Source organism: Erpetoichthys calabaricus, chromosome 8 (genome assembly GCF_900747795.2).
Source record: "Erpetoichthys calabaricus chromosome 8, fErpCal1.3, whole genome shotgun sequence".
Taxonomy (NCBI): domain Eukaryota; kingdom Metazoa; phylum Chordata; class Cladistia; order Polypteriformes; family Polypteridae; genus Erpetoichthys; species Erpetoichthys calabaricus.
Genome location: NC_041401.2, coordinates 98,333,931 through 98,350,016, shown reverse-complemented (window position 1 = coordinate 98,350,016; position 16,086 = coordinate 98,333,931). Strand labels below are relative to the sequence as shown.

General features: G+C 41.5%; 1 protein-coding gene across 5 annotated transcripts in view; it reads right to left on the bottom strand.

Annotated features, from left to right (window-relative positions):
* Positions 1-16,086, bottom strand: part of LOC114656568 (general transcription factor II-I-like) — a 174,241-nt gene that overhangs the window by 64,192 nt on the left and 93,963 nt on the right. Inside the window, exons 10-11 of one of the 5 annotated variants that reach the window (XR_007935624.1) lie at positions 6,390-8,146; positions 2,557-3,339 (exon numbers count right to left, since the gene is read on the bottom strand). The exons of 3 other annotated variants lie outside the window; for them this stretch is intronic. Coding sequence is in view for 1 of the 2 variants with exons in the window: in XM_051930782.1 (XP_051786742.1) it covers positions 6,675-8,146 (1,472 nt within the window). In the remaining variant the exon portion in view is untranslated. Of the gene's footprint in view, positions 1-2,556; positions 3,340-6,146; positions 8,147-16,086 lie in introns of those variants that run through there. One more of the 5 variants, XM_051930782.1, reaches the window with a different exon arrangement.

Genomic DNA, 16,086 nt, shown 5'->3' with positions numbered 1-16,086 from the left:
AGAAATTCTCCACTCAGCTAGCTCCACTCTTATTGGTAACATTTACAGAAGCTAAAGACCACCAAATACTACCTCAAACATTTCGACAAGCATTAATCACCGTCTTTCCTAAACAAAATAAGGACTTGTTACAATGTGCATCATATAGACCAATTTCACTCCTGAATAATGATGTTAAGATACTCTCAAAAATCCTAGCTAGAAGGATGGAGAAAGTGCTGCCCTCGGTAATATCACAAGATCAAACTGGATTTATTAAAGGCCGACATCTATCTTCAAATCTCTGACGCTTGTTTAATGTTATATATTCACCAGCAAAATCAAACACCCCAGAGATATTACTATCATTAGACGCAGAAAAGGCATTTGACATGATCGAATGGAATTACCTTTTCACTGCATTGGAGAAATTTGGGTTTGGCCCGAATACTTGTGCTTGGATTAAACTACTGTATACCAGTCCAGAAGCTTCAGTTTGTATCAATAAAATTTGCTCAGACTACTTTAAACTAGAATGTGGTACCAGACAAGGATGTCCCTTGTCGCCACTGTTGTTTGCAATCGCTATTGAACCACTGGCGGTTCACTGCCGAAATTCTCATCAGATAAAGGGGATTGTCAGAGAAGGACTGGAACAGAAAATTTCTCTATATGCAGATGATATGGTCTTATATATATCGGACCCAGAAAACACTGTCCCTGCTGTTTTAACAGCACTAACAGAATTTCAAAAGATATCTGGTCTTAGAATTAATCTGAACAAAAGTATACTCTTTCCAGTGAACTCACAAGCATATAATATTAAATTAGACACCCTACCTTTTACCATAGCAGATCAGTTTAAATACCTAGGGGTAAATATCACAAGTAAACATAAAGCTCTTTATCAACAAAATTTTGGCGTCTGTATGGAAAAAATTAAGCAAGACTTGCATAGATGGTCAACCCTTCATCTCACTCTAGCCGGAAGAATTAACATTGTTAAGATGAATATCCTTCCTAAACTTCTCTTTTTATTTCAAAACATTTCAATATATATCAATAAATCGTTTTTTAAACAGTTAGATTCAATAATAACCTCATTCATTTGGAACTCAAAACACCCACGTATCCGAAGAGCGACCCTACAAAGACCTCAGGCAGAAGGTGGCATGGCTTTACCTAATTTTCAGTTTTATTACTGGGCAGCAAACATACAAGCCATAAAAACCTGGAGACAAATAAATGCACATACACAGGCTTGGTCTGCAATAGAAGTAAAATCCTGTAGTACTTCTTTATATTCCCTGCTCTGCTCTCCAATAAATGAAAGTTATCGCAAATATACTAATAACCCAATTGTGCTTTACTCACTCAGAATATGGAACCAAATTAGGAAGCATTTTAAGATGGAAAATCTTTTATCAGTGGCACCTCTGCAAAGGAACTACCTTTTTCAACCTTCGCAAGTATATCCAGTTTTTAATACCTGGAAAAGTTTTGGGATTAAAATGCTCAGAGATCTTTATATAGACAACATATTTACATCTTTTGAACAATTATGTTCAAAATTTAACCTCCCAGCTACACATTTCTTTTACTATCTTCAAATTAGAAATTTTGTTAAACAGAAATTGCCCGATTTCCCCCACCTTGCACCCTCCACAATGCTGGAAAAAATACTGCTCAATTCCGAGGAAACAAACACTATTTCCACAATATATAAAATCTTATTAGAGTCCCTACCTTTCAAAGATCCAAGAGGACATTGGGAAGAAGATCTCTTAATCAATATATCAGAAAAGGAGTGGAAGTTAGCAAAGCAGAGAATTCACTCGAGTTCTATATGCGCAAAGCATAGAATTATTCAACTAAAAATTATATATCGAGCTCATCTGTCTCGCTTAAAACTGTCCAAAATGTTTCCAGGCCAGGATCCAACCTGCGAGCGCTGCAACCAAGCTCCTGCCTCACTGGGTCACATGTTCTGGGCCTGCACCAAACTAACATCATTTTGGACAAAAATTTTTAAGTGCCTCTCAGACAGCCTTAGTATCACAATCCCTCCTAACCCACTAACAGCTGTGTTTGGTGTCCTTCCAGATGGACTTGAATTGGAGAAGGACAAACAAACGGTGATTGCATTCACTACACTCTTGGCACGCAGACTTATTTTGTTAAATTGGAAGAATCCTAATTCTCCTCTTATAAGTCAGTGGGAAACTGATGTTTTATATTATTTGAAATTGGAAAAAATCAAATTTTCAGTTAGAGGATCTGTACAAAATTTTTTCAAAACTTGGCAGGATTTAATCAATATTATTTTAGAATAAGAGAATTAACTATTATTGCATTTAACTCCCTTCTCCATCTCTTATTTATATAGATATTTACTTCTCCCCTTCTTTTGTCTAATGTTGCCTTATTAAAAAGCTTAAAGAAATTTTCCTTTAGCTAAGCTCTCCTTCTCAGGGGTGGGGTTTGATTTGTTTTCAAATTGGTTGGGTTATAAATTGATCTGTTTGTATGGAATGATTACAATGAAAATTAATAAAATAAAAATATAAAAAAAAAAAAAAAAAAAAAAAGAAGTGCCAACTACCACCATACCCAATTCAGAATTCTGAACATTATCCTACTCCCTATAATCATCATCTAATGTGCCTAACTCCTGATCCTCTGCCAATTATATCCCCTTGGTTTACCTGGCACTTTTCCCCCTTATATTCTGGCATAGTCTTCCTTTCTTTTCAGTATGGTCTCACTTATTATTTTCTTTTTTCTCTAAATATTCCAATGTTACTGTAAATATTCTTTCTTTAGCTCTTTATATACTTCTGTTTAGTCCAAATCAATGTAAATTACAGTGTCTTAGTACTGTGGCAGCCAAATTACTTCTTGCTTCCCAATGGAGGTGCTATTGCTAACATTTGGCAGTTCTCCTTCTATAATTTAATCCATCTTGAATTATCTGCATCACGGATTAATGATGCTTCCAGAAATTAAATTGAACGTCGGACGACTAATGCAGAGCTGTTTAAATCCTGGTTTTCTGCAGCCCCTGAAACTCTTTTCAGATATTATGTTTTTAAGTTTGCTAGTGTAGTCCAATCATGATCCCTTTTCCCTCCAGTCTTCTGGGGAGTAAGTATAATTTTCACCCCTTGTCTCCTTGTGGGATCAGGTATGTTAAGCAGGTCAGGTTATTTTACTGTTATGTCTGTTGTTCTCTTTTCAACTTAAAAATAAAAAATGATAAAAAAAAAAAAATAATAATAAATTCAAAGATAAAGAAGCAAAAACTAATCACAGACATCTAAGCACTTCTAAAAGGTTATTTTACAGTAACAGGACATCAACCTCTTCCCATGGGCTCACCACCTATGGGAGGGGCCAAGGAGGTCGGGTGCAGTGTGAGTTGGGTGGTGGCCGAAGGCGGGGACCTTGGCGGTCCGATCCTCGGCTACAGAAACTGGCTCTTGGGACGTGGAATGTCACCTCTCTGAAGGGGAAGGAGCCTGAGCTAGTGCGCGAAGTTGAGAGGTTCCGGCTAGATATAGTCGGACTCACCTCGACGCACAGCTTGGACTCTGGAACCAATCTCCTTGAGAGGGGCTGGACTCTGTACCACTCTGGAGTTGCCCCCGGTGAGAGGCGCCGAGCAGGTGTGGGTATACTTATTGCCCCCCAACTTGGAGCCTGTACATTGGGGTTTACCCCGGTGGACGAGAGGGTAGCCTCCCTTCGCCTTCGGGTGGGGGGACGGGTCCTAACTGTTGTTTGTGCGTATGCACCGAACAGCAGTTCAGAGTACCCACCCTTTTTGGAGTCCCTGGAGGGGGTGCTAGAGGGCATACCTTCTGGGGACTCCCTCGTTCTGCTGGGAGACTTCAATGCTCACGTGGGCAATGACAGTGAGACCTGGAAGGGCGTGATTGGGAGGAATGGCCCCCCCAATCTGAACCCGAGCGGTGTTTTGTTATTGGACTTCTGTGCTCGTCACGGATTGTCCATAACGAACACCATGTTCAAGCATAGGGGTGTTCATATGTGCACTTGGCACCAGGACACCCTAGGCCTCAGTTCGATGATCGACTTTGTGCTCGTGTCGTCGGACTTGCGGCCACATGTCTTGGACACTCGGGTGAAGAGAGGGGCGGAGCTGTCAACTGATCACCACCTGGTGGTGAGTTGGCTTCGATGGTGGGGGAGGATGCCGGTCAGGCGTGGTAGGCCCAAACGTGTTGTGAGGGTCTGCTGGGAATGTCTGGCAGAGCCCCCTGTCAGAAGTAGCTTCAACTCCCACCTCCGGCAGAACTTCGACCACATCCCGAGGGAGGTGGGGGACATTGAGTCCGAATGGGCCATGTTCCGTGCCTCTATTGTTGAGGCAGCTGACCGGAGCTGTGGCCGTAAGGTGGTCGGTGCCTGTCGTGGCGGCAATCCCCGAACCCGTTGGTGGACACCGGCGGTGAAGGATGCTGTCAAGCTGAAGAAGGAGTCCTACAGGACCCTTTTGTCCTGTGGGACCCCGGAGGCAGCTGATAGGTACCAGCAGGCCAAGCGGAATGCGGCTTTGGTGGTTGCTGAGGCAAAAACTCGGGCGTGGGAGGAGTTTGGGGAGGCCATGGAGAACGACTTTCGGACGGCTTCGAGGAGATTCTGGTCCACCATCCGGCGTCTCAGGAAGGGGAAGCAGTGCAGTGTCAACACTGTATATGGTGGGGATGGTGCGCTGCTGACCTCGACTCGGGACGTTGTGGGTCGGTGGGGGGAATACTTCGAAGACCTCTTCAATCCCATTAACATGCCTTCCAATGAGGAAGCAGAGCCTGGGGACTCAGAGGTGGGCTCCCCCATCTCTGGGACTGAGGTCACCGAGGTGGTCAAAAAACTCCTTGGTGGCAGGGCCCCAGGGGTGGATGAGATACGCCCGGAGTTCCTCAAGGCTCTGGATGTTGTAGGACTGTCTTGGCTGACACGCCTCTGCAACATCGCATGAACATCAGGGACAGTGCCTCTGGATTGGCAGACCGGGGTGGTGGTCCCCCTCTTTAAGAAGGGGGATCGGAGGGTGTGTTCCAACTACAGAGGGATCACACTCCTCAGCCTCCCTGGAAAAGTCTATTCAGGGGTCCTGGAGAGGAGGGTCCGTCGGATAGTCGAGCCTCGGATTCAGGAGGAACAGTGTGGTTTTCGTCCTGGTCGCGGAACAGTGGACCAGCTCTATACCCTTAGCAGGGTCCTGGAGGGTGCATGGGAGTTTGCCCAACCAGTCTACATGTGTTTTGTGGACTTGGAAAAGGCATTCGACCGTGTCCCTCGGGGAATCCTGTGGGGAGTACTCCGAGAGTATGGGGTACCGGCCCCCCTGATAAGGGCTGTTCAGTCCCTGTACGATCGGTGCCAGAGCTTGGTCCGCATTGCCGGCAGTAAGTCGAACCCGTTTCCAGTGAGAGTTGGACTCCGCCAGGGCTGCCCTTTGTCACCGATTCTGTTCATAACTTTTATGGACAGAATTTCTAGGCGCAGCCAGGGCGTTGAGAGGGTCCGGTTTGGTGGGCTCAGGATTGGGTCACTGCTTTTTGCAGATGATGTTGTCCTGTTTGCTTCATCAGGCCGTGATCTTCAGCTCTCTCTGGATCGGTTCGCAGCCGAGTGTGAAGCGGCTGGGATGAGAATCAGCACCTCCAAATCCGAGACAATGGTCCTCAGCCGGAAAAGGGTGGAGTGCCCTCTCAGGGTTGGTAGCGAGATCCTGCCCCAAGTGGAGGAGTTCAAGTATCTCGGGGTCTTGTTCACGAGTGAGGGAAGAATGGAGCGTGAGATCGACAGGCGGATCGGTGCGGCATCCGCAGTAATGCGGGCGCTGCATCGGTCTGTCGTGGTGAAAAAGGAGCTGAGCTGCAAGGCGAAGCTCTCAATTTACCAGTCGATCTATGTTCCTACCCTCACCTATGGTCATGAGCTATGGGTAGTGACCGAAAGAACGAGATCGCGAATACAAGCGGCTGAAATGAGTTTCCTCCGCAGGGTGTCTGGGCTTTCCCTTAAAGATAGGGTGAAAAGCTCAGTCATCCGGGAGGGGCTCAGAGTAGAGCCGCTGCTCCTCCGCATCGAGAGGAGTCAGATGAGGTGGCTCGGGCATCTGATCAGGATGCCTCCTGGACACCTCCCTGGTGAGGTGTTCCGGGCACGTCTAACCGGGAGGAGGCCCCGGGGAAGACCCAGGACACGCTGGAGGGACTATGTCTCTCGACTGGCCTGGGAACGCCTTGGGATTCTCCCGGAAGAGCTAGAAGAAGTGGCCGGGGAGAGGGAAGTCTGGGCATCTCTGCTCAAGCTGCTGCCCCCGCGACCCGACCTCGGATAAGCGGGAGACAATGGATGGATGGATGGAGGACATCAACCTCTTTAGATCACAACAAATTCAGCTAAACTCTTGTTTCTTACTAATAGCCTGTTTTAAATTTACTGTCTCAACACAGCTATAAACTAATAAACCCTTCTGTGCTATTATATGTTTTAGGTGTTTTCCTTAATTAACTTAAGTGAAATAAATGTCAGGTAAACTGCAAAAATAGAGGTATGAATCCCGTGTAAGTATCTAAAAGTTATCTGAGAGAATCTTCTAATTGAAATCTCTTTTCTTATATGCTCATGCTGCTGTTTTTAGTGTTATAAAGCTGATTGTCTCAAGTGGCTTGCTCCTCATCAGCTGACAGTTCAAAACCTGGATCATTTAAATCTACATTCAGCCACGTATCAATATCTTTTGGGTCTGGTTGCTCCACTCCTTTCAGTTGTGACACCAAAGACGTGATTTGTATAGTGGATGGCAAAATATCCTCACTGGTCTTGGCATCTGAAGATTCTTGGTTGCTTGGCCACAACCTGTCCCAGGCAGTTTTAAGTGTACTCGGTTGAACTTGCTCCCAGGCTTCAGCCACTAAATCTGCAGCATCTTTTAAAGATAGCAATTTCATGAACTTCTCAGCATTTCCTGAGCTGGAGGTTGAAGACAGTACCTTTTGCAGAAGAAGCAATCGAAAATGCATTTTAAAGTTGGCAATAATTCCTTGAGCCATGGGATGCTGATGCATACTATCAACTGGTAAGAAAAGACAAGAAAAGTTGGAGTCATCTGTTTGTAGATAAGTGCCATTAGGATGACAAGGAGCAAAGTCAAGCACCAAGACAGCCTTTGGTGGAAGGCCTGTATCCAGCAAGTGGTCTTTCACAGAAGGGACAAACTCACTGAAAAACCAGTCTTTGAAAAGTTCACAGGTCATCCAGCCATTGTTTTCATAAACATACCGAATGGGCAAAGCAGTAACATCGATGTTTCTGAAACATCTGGGTTTAATTGTTTTGCCAACCAAGGTCAGTCTTAATTTGTGAAGTCCAGATGCATTGGAACAGGCAAGAAGTGTTACTCTATCAAGGGGTCTGTCTCTTCCAGTCAGTGGCAAACAACGCCATGCCAATCCTGTCTCATCGCAAGTATAAACTTGCTCTCTTAATAAACCCTTCTGTGCAACTATATTGTTTAGGTTTTGTTTAACAAAGTCCCAGGATTCAGAGGCAGAGATTTCTCTGGCAATTCGTTGGCAACGTATCCCATGCCTTTGTTTAAAGTTGTAGAGCCAGCGGCTACTAGCACGGAATTTTGAATTACTGCCATTGATCTGAGAGTTCAACTGCTTAGCTTTCTGGATCATTAAGGATCCTGAGATGGGCGCTCCAAGGAGTCTTTGTTGAAGAAACCACTTATAAAGTGCCTCCTCCAGGACTTGGTCATCACCTGCTCTCATCACCTTGCGCTTTCTGCCGCTGGGAGTGAACTTCATTCTAAAAGCAAATGCCTGAAGCTGAGCCTCAGACTTCTTGATGTCAGAGATGGTAGAACTGCCAACACCATACCTTTGGGCCAGGATGCTGGCTTTGGTTCCTTGCTTGAGAGATTGGATTATTTCTAGCTTGTCATCTATTGATAGCACAATCCTCTTCCTCCTGACCCCATTTGCCTTTTGCGATTGAATTGGATAAGTGAGGATGTCGCATGTACGGGTATCCAATAAATGTTCTTCTGCTGCTTTTCCAGAGCGATTTTTGTCCTTGATGATACTGCCCATCCTGCTGCTAGTAGTATAACGTTCATTTATGGCTGTAATACAATTTTATGTAAAATATTACTAATTTGGGAAACAGCCATTGCTAACTTAAATCATGTTAACATCCATTATACGAATCTGGATTTAGAAAAATACAGTGATGGAAAAAACAAATGCAACACTTGTTACTGAGCTGAAATTTCAGCTTTCATTACTGAAATAACAAAAAAAAAAACAAAAGAGAATAGGAATACAATATAGCATCAAAAACAACAGTAAAATAGTAATCTTTGAACATTAGCAACACGTCTTAGAATCTTTCACAATCTTGTGTGATCGCTGCCCGTTTAAAACTACTGCCTGACACCTCTGAATCTGCAGTTGTGGGATGGTATCCCATTCCTGCAAAAGAACTTGGCACAGATGCTGGCCTCTGACAGGCACAGAGTCATGTCTTTGTGTAGTGCAATCCCAGGCATCCCAAAGGAGTTCTGTGTGGTTTAGAGTAAGAGAGAAGGCAGGCCATGACAGTGGCCAAACACAAGTATTTCATAAGACAGTTGTGATCACAGCAGCTGTGTGTGGCCTGGTGTTGCCTTTCTGTGGGGTCTGACTGTGTTGCATCATAAGAAGAATGATGACATGCTCATCTCTATAACACAACCCTTTCAGTAAGTACTCAGTGAAGAGGAGCTGTGTCTGGCCTGTATGGTGAATTCCAGTCCACATCATTACACTGGATCCACCCTACAGGTCAGTCTTCTTGACACAGATCAATATATTTTTCTTAACTCCTCCTCCACACTCTGGCCCTCCAATGTGGTGTAAGATAACTGGCAAACTGCCCAGTGCAAGTGAGACACATTCTGCATTTGATTATTAGATTTTGTGCACATTGTATGTGTTTTGCAAGTACACAGAGCACATTTTGGCTGTGTGCAACACATTTGGCCAATTTTACGTATGCACAATGAGTTTTGTTAAGTGTATACAGCACATTATGTGCGCACACAATACATCTTACAAGGATTTCTGATCAAATGACTTCAGGCACTCTTCTTAAGCAGCACTGCTACAAAAAAATATGAGACAGAGATTTCAAGGGTGGGAATTTATTCAATCCAACGGGAGTAGTCATTACTAATAAGCGAATTAAACGGCACACCTTTTCTTCCACCAAATGAGAATTATGCCTAATTACTTAATGGCCTTAGAGCTTTGCAAAAGCATTGTCAGTGTTTTTTTTTTTTTTTTTTTTTTTTTGCAGAGATATCAGCTGCTTGATGTCAGTAGCATCCACAAATAGTTTATATTGTGCACCTCACACTGCTAAGCAACATTGCATTGGAAATGTTAAAAGCAAGAAGAGGGGGCTTCGAAATGTAATACTTTTGTTTTTTCTTTAAAGCTGAAGAAATCAATCCATACATCTGCTTTTTGGACACACTTAGAGTAAATAAGGGTCTTGGGGGTGCCGGTGCTTATGCCCACAGCAAGGCAAGAACCAATCTGTATTTAAAAGTGTAACAGAATTGCTGCACTTTATAGATGTGCATAGTACAGTCTGTGCCTAAGCTGTCCATAACAACCAAATGCCTACTGTTTATGACAGCTAAATTATTTTTTTTATTTTGGGTCAGATATCCTACCCATCCCAGAATTGGCTCCTGACTTCCATTTTACTGTTCTAATAAGAGGATTGAATACAGCTAATAAATTGTTTGTCATATACTAAACCCAAAAATATCACACTAAAATGTAGCCACCAAAAAGAACACAACTGTACTAGACCCAAATTTATCATTATTATTGCAACTGTTCTCAACAAAAAGGTCAAAACTAAACCATCCAGTAGCTTCATTAGATTATTAATAATTCTGAGCGAAACCAAACCAATGCATAGACTGTGTACTAGAAACATAACTGTGGCAGGTTACTATTTGGAAGACTGAATTCTGGAAGTGTCATTATGTATTCTCAATTACCAAAATATGTTTATTCTTATAGGTACCATGGAGTGAATCACATCAATCTATTTAAAGGTCACAGGAGCCATAGACTTTCCCAGTAGCCTTGGTGGACAGGACATAAAAAAACCCCCAATAATTTTGCAAAGCTCCCGAGCCGTTTTAATAATCTACCGCATTCCCATTTGGAAGAAGAGAAAGAGGAACGTCTTGCAATTTATCATACTAGCAATGACTGCTCATATTGGCTAGAAGATTGAATTCTTGTCATTTCCTCTCTGCTTTTGTATTGATTTTCTAGTAGTAATGAGGCACGAAAGTTCAACTTAGACTATGTACTGTCTTGGGCTGGAAAAACAGAGTCATGCTTAGTGTTTCTGCTTCCCAGCTTTGGAGAAAAGGGTTCCTTTTTGAATTCCTGTCTGTGTAGCATTTGCAAACTCTTTGTAAATCTACACAGGTTTTCCCCCACACCTTAAACATACATGTATGCATGTTAGGTTAAATGGAATGTGTAAGCGTGGTCATCTTGGTGAACATGCTGTGCAGCTGGCCACAACATGGATAGGCTTATGACTTGAGTCCAGTGTTGCCAGTATAGGTTTTGGTTGTCTGCAGTCATCCTGTAATGAAAGTTCAGAGAATGGCTGGATCAATGTAGTTTCCTAGATAAAAATTACTCCACCTTTTAATTGACACACATCACATTAATAGCGTGCAAGTGCTCAATTAATACAAGTATAGTTTTATCTTTTTTCTTTCATCTTAACATTTCTGTAAATGTGCTAATCTACATCAGACGTCACAAATCCTCCTGTGATGACTTCAATGTTGTTGTGAGCAATTTTTTCTAATTCCTAATTACCCTAGGTTCTTGTCTATAAGCCGGGCTCGTGTATAAGCCGGAGACCAAAAATCATACGAATTTTTAAAATAAAATCTTATCATAGATAAGCCGGACTCATGGATAAGCCGAACGTACTATAACCTATAACTAATAGAAGGGAGGGAGGTCAGTGGTCTCACTTGCACCCATTTAATTTCTTTAAGGTGGGAGAGAGTGTGAGATATTGGCGTCTCTCTCACTCCCCGCATGGCGCGGTTGGAGCGGCCGGAGCGCGTTCTTTCTGCTCTGGGCGTCGCCGAGTCAACACGCGCGCGTACCGGTCATTTAAATTGTGATTTTGTTAAATTTTTGTTTTGTGAAATTTGTTAAAATGGATAATGTAAAGAAGACTCGAAAATCTTATCCCAATCATCGAAAACTTGAAGCGGTGACTATCTGTGATCCTGACATATGGGGATTGAGCAGGGGGGCTGTTCGCACACCTAGACGATACGGACGCTCGTCTAAAAATGCTGAAAGATTATCTTCACGTTGCTATCTTTTGTGCAGCTGCTTCCTGAAACGACATGCTGCACAGTGCTTCGCATACTTAAAAGCTCGAAGGGCACGTATTGATTTTTGACTGAAAAACAAACTCTGTGTCTCTCTCTCTCTCTCCCTGCTCCTGACGGAGAGGGTGTGAGCTGCCGCCTTCAACAGCTTTGTGCCGCGGTGCTTCGCATACTTAAAAGCCAAACAGCACCATTGATTTGTTTGGTAGAGATTGTTTTCTCTATCTATGTGACATTCTGTGCTCCTGACACGCACTCCTTTGAAGAGGAAGATATGTTTGCATGCTTTTAATTGTGAGACAGAACTGTCATCTCTGCCTTGTCATGGAGCACAGTTTAAACTTTTGAAAAAGAGACAAATGTTTGTTTGCAGTGTTTGAATAACGTTCCTGTCTCTCTACAACCTCCTGTGTTTCTGCGCAAATCTGTGACCCAAGCATGACAATATAAAAATAACCATATAAACATATGGTTTCTACTTCGCGGATTTTCTTATTTCGCGGGTGGCTCTGGAACGCAACCCCCGCGATGGAGGAGGGATTACTGTATAAACCGGACTTATGTATAAGCCGATATTCTATTTTTTCATTTTCACAACTTTTTTCCTTAGATAAGCCGTGGCTTATAGACAAGAACTTAGGGTAATAGATAATAGCACATGAAAACTATGAAAATTAAGCAATATCTTCAAAAAGGAAATAGTTTCCAAAAAAAAAAAAAAATCTTTCAAATGAGGACAGTGGGTAACATTTTAAACTTCACATTATAATAATCACAAGAAGATCAGTGTGTATAACACTGCCATTTACAGGACATGAACCTGTACGTTAACAAAAACTATCAACATTTAAAACTACTATCAGTATGGAAACAAACACAAAAAAGTGTTAATTTACAAGTATAATCATAATGGTAAAAAGCCTGAATTAGAGTAAGCTGCCCTAATTCAGTATGCTCATAAGAAATGTGATGATTTACTTTTTGAGGCAGAAGTACATAATAAACAATAATAGTTCCAACAAATGTTGGAAATACTAAAATGTGTGCTTCAATTTAAATGTCTAAAATCTAAATTGTCTCAATTGTAATATAAATTTGTCATTTTCATCCTCTAATAGTGGTCCATACAGGGGTAAATCCCTAATAATGGCTCACAAATACAGTCATATCAGTAATTACTGATCTTGAAATAGTCTAAAACAATACCACAAGATTCTTAGATTTTAAATTTGTCACTTTTAACCTTCTGGGAAAGGCTCTTAGAAGGCTAGGACAACCAGTAAAGAGTCAAATATCAAAACAGTATCATATTCATGATCAGCAACACTGAAATAGTAAGTCATTCTGACCAATTTGTTGCAGACACCCATTGGTTTACTCTTTATCATAAGGGTTTAATTTCTAGCACAAAATATATAGTATAAAAATGGCCGTTTTTCATATCTACAGGGCTAAAATTGGGGGGGGGGGGGTAAATGCCAAAAAGCTTAACATATTGCATATCTAGACATCAAGACAAGTCAACTGGTATATCATATGTGGGGGTTTTCCAATATTGGCGAGTCAGGAGGCTCCACACCCAATAAATAATAATAATAATAATTTGATGTGATTTCTAAGCACCTGTAAGTAATGCCTATGAACACAAAAGTTAGAAGCTTCCAGTGGAAACAAAAAATTATGAAATCATTCAAGAGTTCAATCACAAAGAAAAAAATTACAAATCTCTAGGGTAAACAAGTAAAGGTGACATCATTAAAAATAAAATCTAAATCTACAGAGCTGGAAATTTCTTGTGTAAATAAAAACTCAAATTGTTCTATGCCCCGAAGATCTCTCACCTAGTAACGAATGTGAAATCATGCACAACAGCGGTGTTAATTTTGCAAGTACATGAGTGCATCACATTATATTCAGCATATCTGGGACTTGCCAGTTCTGACTGATCAACATTGGATCAGTGGAAAGCAGTGAAACTGGTTTACTGTCATGACAATTCAGCACACATTTTCTTGTCTATCTCAGTAATTTCTTCCAAGCCATTTCATGATCTTGTCATCTGGTAGTTTTTTCAGTTCTTCAGTGAGTTCTTCATAATAACTGTACCAGTTAACGTACATCTACCACTCCAACATGTGATGGGCAACTTTCAGAAACAAAGTATATATCTGCCTATTTATCTGAATTGTGTGCTTTACACCAGCCATCTAGAGTGCTTAGATCTTTTGGTCAGTTGTCTCTTGTTGTCCCTCGTACCAAGTGTAAAACTAAGGGGGACAGGGCTTTTGCAGCTGCTGCTCCTTGCCTGTGGAACTCTTTACCTCATTACATAAAGGAGTCGTCTACAATTGAACTGTTCAAAACAAGATTACGGACTCATTTCTATTCACTTGCTTTCTATGACCTTCAGTAATACTGATGGTTTCCTCTTTGTGATTCTATAATCTTACTTCTATTATTATTTATTTTATTTATGTTCATTTATTTTATTTCTATTTATGTTATTTATGTTAATTGAATGTTTTGTTCTTCTTTTATTATAAAGCACTTTGGCCACAGCATTCCTGTTATTTTAAATGTGCTATATAAATAAATTGACATTGACACCAAGAATCAGGGTATGAGCCAGACATGCCACAGCCAAGGCTTCTAACCCCAGTTCTGCTGCTGAAACATGTGAAGAGTGCTTCTGCTCCTTGATATACAGTAGACCCCCGCAAAGTTGCGGTTCAGGGTTCACAGATTTTTCCTTAGAACCTAACTATTAATTGTTAGCAGAAAGTGCAAATATCCTCCGCAATTTTTTATGGCTTTTTTCGTGGCAATACTGTGTTGTAGAGAGAACAGGAAACAACCACTAAGGGAAACTTGGTTTAGGATGGTGAAAATAGCCAATCCGAGAGCGTTATTCATTTCTCCTTGCTGCTGATTGACTGCTGCCCTGTGACGCGTCGCCAGCTGAGTGTCCTTGTGTTTTCCATTTTGTTATTGTATTAATTTTGTTATTTTTAAACGCACAAAATATCGCCGAAACGCCCTGCACCTTCTAAGGCTTCTGGCACTGAGCCTAAGCGCCAGAAGAAGTTTAAAACACTACAGAGGCCTCATGTATAACGCCGTTTGTAGAACTCACACTATAACATGGCGTAAGCACAAAAGCGGGAATGTGCGTACGCACAGAAAAATCCAGATGCAGGAATCTGTGTGTACGCAAACTTTCACGTTCTTCCACTACATAAATCCCGATCAGCGTGAATAGTAACGCACGTGCACGCGCCTTTTGTCCCGCCCCAACTCCTCCCAGAATTATGCCTCTTTGAATATGCAAATCGATATAAATAGCTTTTTGTGAAAAGACAATGGGAAAAGCACAGGGGAAAATATAAGAATTTCAGCGAATACCAAGTGGAGGCAAAGGAAAAACGTACTATTTGTTGGTTTAAACAGTGGTATAATCAACAAAAGAAAGTTGATCGAGTGACATAGTGTCGGAGAAACTCGAAAGCTTAAGTTCACAAAGTCGCACAGTGCCCGAAATAAAAAAGAAGTTGTCACATATAAAAGTCGGCATGAAAGGCGACTCGTAGCGGACCGTGTGAATGTCATATGAAAGCTTATTAGGGTACAGAGAAAAAAAATAGGCACACAGTGGGGAAAAAAGCACAAAATGTCAACTTTAATCTCGAAATTTCCACTTTAATCACGTAGTTTATTTTGTCATTAAAGCAGAACATCATAAACTTCATCTTAAAATCGTTTATTTTACAAGTTTCTCAAGTAGCAGGTTAAATGCTTTGTTCTGTGTTTGATCTTCTATGTGCTCTATGTGTGTGAATCACTACATGCTTCCGTTCTTTCTCTTTCTCCGACAGGACACAGAATCCATTACATTCGTGGTATTACAGCTCTCTGAATAAATAAAATACTGAGATGTATACGTGATATCTTTTTCATGATGATAGGAATGAAAGCATGTTATTAAACATGGGAACACGGTGGCGCAGTGATTGTTCATATCTCACGCAAGAGGCTTGCTGCGCCATGTGCCACCTTCGATGAAATAATTTATTACAGAAGTACTCTCTCTTTCAAACATACTAACCTCCAATTCCTGTCCTTACTTTTCTTTTTCCAAATACCCAATCGCCACACAATCAACTCTGTAATATACGTTAAGCCATCTGTAAGCTTAGAACGCCGATTCTTCAAAATTTTTAAGGAATATTGAAATATCTTCGTAGTACATGTTTAATTATTCTATCCGTCTATCCTTCCAGTGTCGCGTCAGCACCAGCAATAATACAGCGCAAGGCAGGAGCTATCCGTGAACTAGCTAGCGCTGCGGCACCATGTCCTCACATGTTTAATTATTAACAATACAGATTATTTAAATAAAGTTAAAATTTTATCTGTATACTATAAGCAACAAATTTTGCTGCATTTCATCTTAAAAATGATAGCGTCATCATACGCGCTTTATAAAGTGGCACAGGTTGTGCAATATTATAACTGTAGTGCAAGTTTACAGTGGGGTAATTGTACTTATAAGTACAAACAGTTCTACGAGGAGCACTTGATGGACTGATTGAGTGTGTTTATAGTTCTTGGGATGAAACTGTTTCTGAAAC